The sequence below is a fragment of the Chaetura pelagica genome, unplaced genomic scaffold, assembly GCF_000747805.2.
Source record: "Chaetura pelagica isolate M959 unplaced genomic scaffold, ChaPel_1.0 scaffold74, whole genome shotgun sequence".
Classification (NCBI taxonomy): Eukaryota; Metazoa; Chordata; class Aves; order Apodiformes; family Apodidae; genus Chaetura; species Chaetura pelagica.
In genome coordinates this window covers 1,734,164-1,742,444 of record NW_009952982.1, presented here as the reverse complement: position 1 = coordinate 1,742,444, position 8,281 = coordinate 1,734,164, and the positions used below count along the sequence as shown (strand labels likewise).

Genomic DNA, 8,281 nt, shown 5'->3' with positions numbered 1-8,281 from the left:
CATCCTTACAGCCATGTCATATTTTCCCTTTATTTTCTCCAGAGGATGGCCAAGTGGCTCTGTTCTCTGAGCCAGACTGCTGAGATGGCCAACGTGTTCCTCTCCAGACATGGACTGGCCACCATAGAAGAAATTTGGGAGAGTTCGAAATATGTCTAGGGATGCAAAGAGAAAAGCACAAGCTTACCTTACCTCCCAAACACAGGTACACCATGCTCACCTGGCATCTGGGAATCCTGAATTTTCAAATCTTTGCTAAGATGGGCACTTTCTCCATCATGTATACCACTTGCCCTAGAGACATCAGGAGACCTGAATCAGTTTTTCAATTAGACAACATACAGCTGTTCGAGTTACTACCCATGCTATCAGCCCTAGAGAGTTTTGCTGCCTTTATTAGCATGCAACTGAAGTGTCAAACTGTCTCACTATATTGGTACAATCGTTGCCAAGTATATATCCTGGTCTCTGGCATGAATATTCAAAGACAATGCTGGAATAGCTAGGCCAGCAACCATCTCCTTTTATGCAGCACATATTGGACATGTGAATGAAATGGCAAAAGTGGTTCTTTCTGTGATAGTTGCACTGCTTCTCTAAATTTGTGAAGTTATGTCAGCAAGGCTATAAACTACATGTACAGAAAAGAGTCTAACGAGTTAGGAATGTTATTTTTCCACTTCTTCAAGCAACATAGTTATGAAAACATCTCCCTTGGTCAGCAACTCAACAACTATAATACTTCCAAAAATAAAAACCACTGCTCCTTAACTGGCAGTTGCATAGGTGTAACTATTCTGACATCTAAGTCTCAAGTGTGTAATGAAAGAAAGTACAAAAATTAATATACCTGGGGAAGATACAAATGGCAAATGAGAGCAGTAAAGCTGTTCTTAATACCTAATCATAAAAAAGACATTTCAGGTCCTTCTCTTCAGATGATCTCTCTGAACATGGCTATACACTTACATCAAGAGTTTATATCTTTTCTGTCTCCCTTGACACCAGATAGTGCAACAGACCGGTCATAAAGTAACATGCAGAATTAAATTGCTTCAGTGGGTTTAATACAGAATATAAAACCTGAAAAGGTTTATGCTTTTGGGCTCAGTTTTGCATGGCTTCCTGAAGACAGAATGAGTCACCTAATTCTAGAGGCTCAACACCCTCTGCCCAACCAAGCTAACACTCAACTGGACCTGCTTTGTACAAAGCACATCAAGAGAGAACAAGATGAAGGGTATAAAAGAAGTGGTTAAAGGCAGCAACAGGACAAAGGAACTAAATTCCTTAATGTCCTTCCTCTGGATAAAGCAGCTGACAGCACCTTTTCCTCCTTTTTCAGGAGATTTAAGATTACATGTGCACAGTCTCTAGAAATTATCAGGTGGAACAGACAAACATACAGTGCTACAGACCCTAAGCGTCAGCAGAGTCAGTGTGAATGTGTCATACCTCAAGGGCTTACCACCTTAAAAAGCAGAAGTTGAAGTTTTCACAGCTTTGGTGCCTGGGAGACAAACGAACTCACACTTTGCCTTCTAGTTTATAAAGGTGCTTTCTTTCCACTGTAGAGTGGCATCTTATGTTTAAACTAAAGGTTGAAACCACTGGTGCATTAAAAAAAACATCTTTATGATGTTCCTATCAATCTGATTGTCAGACATTAGTCTGCCTGAGCCAAGGTCTCATCTTCACCACAGCATCACCAGTTGTAGGTGCTACAAGTTTTCACATGTGCCTAGATAAGATAAACACATTTAGAAATGTAATGCTTTTTAAAGATATCTCAGAGATAGACAGCAGAAGGCTGTCATCTTCCCAGACTTGTTCAACCCTGTGCTTGGTTGCAGGATACAACTGGTTTCCACTAAAGTCTACAACAGCACTATCCACTCACAAACATGCGGCAGCATGGAAAAAACATTCTTCAAGACAAGTGACCTAACACCATTTCGGTGCTACCAGTGCACGCCAAGTACACACGTATGTGGTGTTGCTCTGGAAGCTAAAGGGCCCTTGTAAATAGCTATTCTGGATGCAGTTTAACCAAAGGTGTCAGTAGCTATATAGTACCACAGACTGCACAGAGAAGCGATAACTGTCAACACCTGAAAACAGCTGGAATGAAAGAGATGTGAGGGGATCAGAGACCTTTAAGGAACAGAAACAGCATTGCAGCTAAGGGATGAGAACCTCACCTGAAACACCAGGGCTTTGACAAGCCTGCCTGCACTGCTTTTCAGTTGTAAGCTTGTTTATTTGCACTACATGGACTCCTCTTCCTTTCAGGACAGAAAACCTGTGTTCACATATACAGAAGGAAATCATCAGGAAGAATGCAATGGCAGTCCACATCTTCAGGGCTAGCCTTGCAGGGAGGCTTCTCTTCTCAGGAGCAATTCTTTCTTGTATCGCTTTCAAATCAACTGCAACATACATATTAAAAAATAATTTAAAGTAAAAAGGAAATTATCACTTTATATCTTAAGAGTTCTACTAAACACACTCCTATCATCAACAATGGAAAAAAATATACAAAAGGCAGGTAAGTGTTATAAAAACATACAAGCAATCGTATAGATGCAGGAAAAGACTATACTCAAATTTACCAAGATCCTCTTCCTTTGGAAAGTGCACTTTGCTCTTCTTTCCTCAGGCCCCAATGGAGAACAGCTCAAGTCAAAACCCATGTGTACAAAGCAAGACTCAAAGTCCATAGGCATACAGCAGCACAGGCATCATGCCTTTTGACTTACACTGGGACCCTGTGTTATATCCACACTCAGCAGAAGGATTTGCATCAGCTTGAGCACACTGATAATCCAAGTAACTATAGTCCTGGCCCTGCCTTTACACAAAGTCTGTCAAAACAAAACACCAACCTTAGCTGACTCCTGCTTTGCTTTTTCCACATATTGCAAAAAGTGAGGAGAAACTTAAATTGAAGACAAGCAAAACCCAGTATATCAAGACATTACACAGACACATCAGCTATTACTAAAGAAGATTCATACCCACAGTAACCCTTTGTTTTCCCACATACAACAATAACTAGGCAGTATGTTCTTCATTAACAATGCACAGACAAAACTCTTTCACAATGGATGGGCTCTCATCCTTGAAGTCACTGAAGCAGCTCGCAGTGACTACAGAGCAGATCATCAGTTTATACCTGGATTTACCCTCTTGCTTCCAAGACTTTTTAAAGCTTTATATGAGACTCCAAACAGTTCAGCCTGAACCAAACCAAGTTTCTTCCCTAGTAGTTTTTAAGGGCAACCCTCTTCCTCATCACTGAAGCCAGCTTTAGTCCTCAGTTATGAAGAGAAATGTCATGGCCTTCAAAAAGTGTTGGGAGTCAAATTGGTATGACATCTCAGAGGTGTGACGAATGCAGCTGAAGACACAAAAGCTGTTCACAACTTAGAACAAGCACCATGGGTGAACAGTATAAATAGCACAGTGAAAAAAATCCAACGGTCATCAGTAACATGTAAGACCCTGCCTGCTTCAGCCATCCATGCAAGAAGATTCACCCTGAGGTCTCAACTATAGCCCCAACCACGCTTGTGAATTTAAGAAAAAGTGGCCTCCCAGAAAGCTCAGAATAACTTTTATTAGCTTTGACTCCCAGATTGCAACATTTTGATGCTTCATACCATGAAAATTTTCCTTACTCAAACATGTTGGGTAACATCCCAAACAGGGTAACAGAGTTTTAGCCTTAAAACCACCCTGCTCGGTGGGTTGGTGAAACAAACATCTACCTCAAGCTTCAGAAAGAACACACAACACATTGGACTATCAAAGAGTCAAAGACAGGGACAAAACCTGATACTAAAATGCAGTGCCTCAAATTAAGCATCCCTAGTCACCCTGTGTGGAGGTGCAAACTCCCCTGTTCACTAAGCCACGTTGCAACATCAAGACCAGCCAACATTGTTCTTACTTTAGTTAAGTGCAGAGGCCTAACATTATTCTTGTTTTGCTAGCAGGTTCAGTATGCTGATACAGCCCAGCACTTTCTGGCCTTGCCTAGAGGAGCAGTGAACCTGGGTACCTGGGTACCTTTTTGTTCCAGTGCAAATACGGCAATGGAGTGACACAGTGTCCTGGTTTGAGCAAGGATGAAGCCAATTTTTCTTTTTACTGATTTTTTTTCCTTCAGTAAGCTTTCTTTTAACTAGCAACAACAGTGTGTTCTGCTAGGCTGGTAAGACAGTGGAATGTTTTTCTAACTACTGAGGGAGACCTGAATCAGTTTTTCAATTAGACAACATACAGCTGTTCGAGTTACTACCCATGCTATCAGCCCTAGAGAGTTTTGCTGCCTTTATTAGCATGCAACTGAAGTGTCAAACTGTCTCACTATATTGGTACAATCGTTGCCAAGTATATATCCTGGTCTCTGGCATGAATATTCAAAGACAATGCTGGAATAGCTAGGCCAGCAACCATCTCCTTTTATGCAGCACATATTGGACATGTGAATGAAATGGCAAAAGTGGTTCTTTCTGTGATAGTTGCACTGCTTCTCTAAATTTGTGAAGTTATGTCAGCAAGGCTATAAACTACATGTACAGAAAAGAGTCTAACGAGTTAGGAATGTTATTTTTCCACTTCTTCAAGCAACATAGTTATGAAAACATCTCCCTTGGTCAGCAACTCAACAACTATAATACTTCCAAAAATAAAAACCACTGCTCCTTAACTGGCAGTTGCATAGGTGTAACTATTCTGACATCTAAGTCTCAAGTGTGTAATGAAAGAAAGTACAAAAATTAATATACCTGGGGAAGATACAAATGGCAAATGAGAGCAGTAAAGCTGTTCTTAATACCTAATCATAAAAAAGACATTTCAGGTCCTTCTCTTCAGATGATCTCTCTGAACATGGCTATACACTTACATCAAGAGTTTATATCTTTTCTGTCTCCCTTGACACCAGATAGTGCAACAGACCGGTCATAAAGTAACATGCAGAATTAAATTGCTTCAGTGGGTTTAATACAGAATATAAAACCTGAAAAGGTTTATGCTTTTGGGCTCAGTTTTGCATGGCTTCCTGAAGACAGAATGAGTCACCTAATTCTAGAGGCTCAACACCCTCTGCCCAACCAAGCTAACACTCAACTGGACCTGCTTTGTACAAAGCACATCAAGAGAGAACAAGATGAAGGGTATAAAAGAAGTGGTTAAAGGCAGCAACAGGACAAAGGAACTAAATTCCTTAATGTCCTTCCTCTGGATAAAGCAGCTGACAGCACCTTTTCCTCCTTTTTCAGGAGATTTAAGATTACATGTGCACAGTCTCTAGAAATTATCAGGTGGAACAGACAAACATACAGTGCTACAGACCCTAAGCGTCAGCAGAGTCAGTGTGAATGTGTCATACCTCAAGGGCTTACCACCTTAAAAAGCAGAAGTTGAAGTTTTCACAGCTTTGGTGCCTGGGAGACAAACGAACTCACACTTTGCCTTCTAGTTTATAAAGGTGCTTTCTTTCCACTGTAGAGTGGCATCTTATGTTTAAACTAAAGGTTGAAACCACTGGTGCATTAAAAAAAACATCTTTATGATGTTCCTATCAATCTGATTGTCAGACATTAGTCTGCCTGAGCCAAGGTCTCATCTTCACCACAGCATCACCAGTTGTAGGTGCTACAAGTTTTCACATGTGCCTAGATAAGATAAACACATTTAGAAATGTAATGCTTTTTAAAGATATCTCAGAGATAGACAGCAGAAGGCTGTCATCTTCCCAGACTTGTTCAACCCTGTGCTTGGTTGCAGGATACAACTGGTTTCCACTAAAGTCTACAACAGCACTATCCACTCACAAACATGCGGCAGCATGGAAAAAACATTCTTCAAGACAAGTGACCTAACACCATTTCGGTGCTACCAGTGCACGCCAAGTACACACGTATGTGGTGTTGCTCTGGAAGCTAAAGGGCCCTTGTAAATAGCTATTCTGGATGCAGTTTAACCAAAGGTGTCAGTAGCTATATAGTACCACAGACTGCACAGAGAAGCGATAACTGTCAACACCTGAAAACAGCTGGAATGAAAGAGATGTGAGGGGATCAGAGACCTTTAAGGAACAGAAACAGCATTGCAGCTAAGGGATGAGAACCTCACCTGAAACACCAGGGCTTTGACAAGCCTGCCTGCACTGCTTTTCAGTTGTAAGCTTGTTTATTTGCACTACATGGACTCCTCTTCCTTTCAGGACAGAAAACCTGTGTTCACATATACAGAAGGAAATCATCAGGAAGAATGCAATGGCAGTCCACATCTTCAGGGCTAGCCTTGCAGGGAGGCTTCTCTTCTCAGGAGCAATTCTTTCTTGTATCGCTTTCAAATCAACTGCAACATACATATTAAAAAATAATTTAAAGTAAAAAGGAAATTATCACTTTATATCTTAAGAGTTCTACTAAACACACTCCTATCATCAACAATGGAAAAAAATATACAAAAGGCAGGTAAGTGTTATAAAAACATACAAGCAATCGTATAGATGCAGGAAAAGACTATACTCAAATTTACCAAGATCCTCTTCCTTTGGAAAGTGCACTTTGCTCTTCTTTCCTCAGGCCCCAATGGAGAACAGCTCAAGTCAAAACCCATGTGTACAAAGCAAGACTCAAAGTCCATAGGCATACAGCAGCACAGGCATCATGCCTTTTGACTCACACTGGGACCCTGTGTTATATCCACACTCAGCAGAAGGATTTGCATCAGCTTGAGCACACTGATAATCCAAGTAACTATAGTCCTGGCCCTGCCTTTACACAAAGTCTGTCAAAACAAAACACCAACCTTAGCTGACTCCTGCTTTGCTTTTTCCACATATTGCAAAAAGTGAGGAGAAACTTAAATTGAAGACAAGCAAAACCAGACATTACACAGACACATCAGCTATTACTAAAGAAGATTCATACCCACAGTAACCCTTTGTTTTCCCACATACAACAATAACTAGGCAGTATGTTCTTCATTAACAATGCACAGACAAAACTCTTTCACAATGGATGGGCTCTCATCCTTGAAGTCACTGAAGCAGCTCGCAGTGACTACAGAGCAGATCATCAGTTTATACCTGGATTTACCCTCTTGCTTCCAAGACTTTTTAAAGCTTTATATGAGACTCCAAACAGTTCAGCCTGAACCAAACCAAGTTTCTTCCCTAGTAGTTTTTAAGGGCAACCCTCTTCCTCATCGCTGAAGCCAGCTTTAGTCCTCAGTTATGAAGAGAAATGTCATGGCCTTCAAAAAGTGTTGGGAGTCAAATTGGTATGACATCTCAGAGGTGTGACGAATGCAGCTGAAGACACAAAAGCTGTTCACAACTTAGAACAAGCACCATGGGTGAACAGTATAAATAGCACAGTGAAAAAAATCCAACGGTCATCAGTAACATGTAAGACCCTGCCTGCTTCAGCCATCCATGCAAGAAGATTCACCCTGAGGTCTCAACTATAGCCCCAACCACGCTTGTGAATTTAAGAAAAAGTGGCCTCCCAGAAAGCTCAGAATAACTTTTATTAGCTTTGACTCCCAGATTGCAACATTTTGATGCTTCATACCATGAAAATTTTCCTTACTCAAACATGTTGGGTAACATCCCAAACAGGGTAACAGAGTTTTAGCCTTAAAACCACCCTGCTCGGTGGGTTGGTGAAACAAACATCTACCTCAAGCTTCAGAAAGAACACACAACACATTGGACTATCAAAGAGTCAAAGACAGGGACAAAACCTGATACTAAAATGCAGTGCCTCAAATTAAGCATCCCTAGTCACCCTGTGTGGAGGTGCAAACTCCCCTGTTCACTAAGCCACGTTGCAACATCAAGACCAGCCAACATTGTTCTTACTTTAGTTAAGTGCAGAGGCCTAACATTATTCTTGTTTTGCTAGCAGGTTCAGTATGCTGATACAGCCCAGCACTTTCTGGCCTTGCCTAGAGGAGCAGTGAACCTGGGTACCTGGGTACCTTTTTGTTCCAGTGCAAATACGGCAATGGAGTGACACAGTGTCCTGGTTTGAGCAAGGATGAAGCCAATTTTTCTTTTTACTGATTTTTTTTCCTTCAGTAAGCTTTCTTTTAACTAGCAACAACAGTGTGTTCTGCTAGGCTGGTAAGACAGTGGAATGTTTTTCTAACTACTGAGGCTTCAAGGCCGCACCTTCACTCTGCCGGCTCAGACACTATGGGGAGATCTGTGACCCCCCTGTAGGAGGCTGAGTTAGACAGACAGCAAAATTGGCCA

At 41.3% G+C, this 8,281-nt stretch overlaps 1 protein-coding gene across 1 annotated transcript in view; it reads right to left on the bottom strand.

Annotated features, from left to right (window-relative positions):
• The window catches only part of LOC104387663 (chromosome unknown open reading frame, human C11orf24), a 7,248-nt gene extending 4,890 nt beyond the window's left edge, over positions 1-2,358 (bottom strand). Inside the window, exon 1 of the mRNA XM_009996446.1 lies at positions 2,202-2,358. Coding sequence (XP_009994748.1) covers positions 2,202-2,358 — 157 coding nt within the window. The remainder of the gene's footprint in view (positions 1-2,201) is intronic.
• Positions 2,359-8,281: the final 5,923 nt, after the last annotated feature.